We start from the raw sequence: 2,147 nt of genomic DNA, 5'->3' as shown, positions 1-2,147 counted from the left end.
CTGCCAGTGGCTATTAGAAGCCACGAGAGACTCAGTAGTCTCGAGGTTAAGTGGGGGAGAGGCTCGGAAATACCTTTCCTCCCTGACTTTCCAAGAGGCACCGTCGGTCTCTAATTGTCCACGACTCGCGCAGATAAGCAATGAGGTCCTGTAACAAGATTGCACACGATAACGGCGTTAGAGAACAATTAGCAACATCAAGTGAAATGTGAAAAATGTGCACCTTGATGAAATCTTGTCGAAGACCAGCAGGGATGTTCAAGTGTTGAACATACTCAGACAGAGAGCTCTCGATCTTCTCAAGTTTCGTTATGCGTGCTTTCCATATCTCGCTAAGGTCCGTGCGGCGCTCGAAGTCACGGTAATAATCCACCAAAGTAATCACTTGTTCGGCACATCCGCTCACACCAGGACCATACTTGGTCCGCAACGCAGTCAGGTAACTCTGCTCATCATGGAAATCACCTTGCTTGGATTCACACGTCGCCAGAGCAAGCTCGGACGCAGGTGTCGGTGTTTCAGGAGAACGAGGTTTCAGTTGGGCTTCGCGTGGGTTAATCACTCGCGAAGATTTCAATAGTTCCAAGTGACCCGCCATTCTGTGCAAGGATGTCTGGATATCTTCGCACTCCCTGTGGCTTCCGAATAGTTGTGATTCGACATGGACGCTAGCACTTTGCTTCCTTCCAGAGTCCTTGCTCTCTGAACTTCGTCTCTTTTGAACGTCCACGGCAGAATTGGATGCCAAGCTTTTAGCACCCACTTTAACCTTTGCAACACCATTCACCGGTACCTTGCCTGTAGAGTTGCCGGAAGAGCCATCCGCCACTGCAGGGGCAGTGGAAGCAGTCACATCTGAAGCCATCTTCTTCACCACCCGCTCCACTAAGGACGTCACAAAGCTTCGGACGTCCTTGCTTACTTGGGCATCATGTATTGTTGTCTTGTCCACCTTGTCTTCAGCACATTCTTTGGCATCCTGGTTACTTGTACACTTATCCCTCTTCATGCTATTGTCAGGCTTGGCTTCAGAAGCGCTGTCAATGCCCTGGCATGTAGTGGTCATGCTCATGTTCTCGCCAACAACATAGTAATGCACATCTTCAGCCAAAATATTGTCGGGCTTTGGAGGATCAGAGCGAGTTGGCGGCGGCGTGACTTCTTCATGGCTACTCCCGTTTGAAAACAGGGCCCTTGTGCATGAAATGCATGATAAAAAGTCTGCTTGTGCGGACTTGGAGATCGAGCAGGCGATGGTCCTTCGCTTGCTGGTGAAGCCGAGCGATTGCTGTTTTTTGTTGTTTTCTGCGGTTTCCGCGTCCTTTTCCGACCCGACGTCGCGTTGATTGGTGACGGCGATATCCCGATTCGTACTGCTGACGGCGATGGAGCTGGCAAAGGCGGCATAGCGCTGGTATGAATAGGAGCACGCGTTGCGTCCACTTCAGTCTTAACTGCCAGTCCCTTCGCTGCACCACTCGTGCTGCTGCCAGTCACACTCTGCGCTGATAATGCATCTGTCTTTTGGTCAGCACTATCATCAGCGCGCGGTCGTTTCTCCTCATCCACACCTGAGTCTGGGTTTATCCGCTCGGATTTCTCGACTTTCCTGGCCCTTTTTTCACTATCGTTGACTATTTCAGTAGTCATAACGACGTCTGCGAGAACTTCAACAACTTGCGGCTCAATTTCAGAAATGCCAGACATCATCTTTTCCGCAGAAATAGCACTGCTACGTGCGCTATCTCCCGCACCACTAGAAGACTCCACAATACTTTCCATCTCTACATCTGGAACAACCTCCCCATTCGACGTGCTCTCTTCCTTCTTTGTGGTCGTGTCCGCACTTTCATTGTGACCAGCATCATCTGTCACCTTTGGTGTCGATAATTCCTTCTCTGAAGCTGGCAGGGCTTGCTTCTCACCATCGTCGATGTGGCTTATTGCAGAAGAAGATTGCGAAGTACGTTTGCTCCTCGCCTTTGTCTTCTTAGCTGGTTTGTTCCCTGTATCATCTGAGCTCTGTTTACGTTTCCGGACAGAACCCTGCGCTTTCACTCTTGCAAGCGACAGCCTGGATGCCGTTCTTTGACCAGGCGAGGCTTTCACGTCCGTGGGCAGCTGTGGCTTGATAGATGCCAGCGTGA

General features: G+C 50.6%; 1 protein-coding gene across 1 annotated transcript; it reads right to left on the bottom strand.

Moving 5' to 3' along the window:
* Nucleotides 1-46: 46 nt before the first annotated feature.
* PITG_04575 (uncharacterized protein) lies at nucleotides 47-1,928 on the bottom strand (the record flags this gene model as incomplete). Its single annotated transcript, XM_002905289.1, has 2 exons — nucleotides 47-1,411; nucleotides 1,926-1,928. 2 exons carry the CDS (start codon nucleotides 1,926-1,928, stop codon nucleotides 47-49), a joined length of 1,368 nt encoding a protein of 455 aa, XP_002905335.1.
* Between the last annotated feature and the right edge of the window lie 219 nt (nucleotides 1,929-2,147).

Source organism: Phytophthora infestans, genomic scaffold, assembly GCF_000142945.1.
Source record: "Phytophthora infestans T30-4 supercont1.6 genomic scaffold, whole genome shotgun sequence".
In the NCBI taxonomy this organism is placed as follows: Eukaryota; Oomycota; class Peronosporomycetes; order Peronosporales; family Peronosporaceae; genus Phytophthora; species Phytophthora infestans.
Note: the sequence above shows the minus strand (reverse complement) of the source record. Positions and strands in the feature narration are given on the sequence as shown.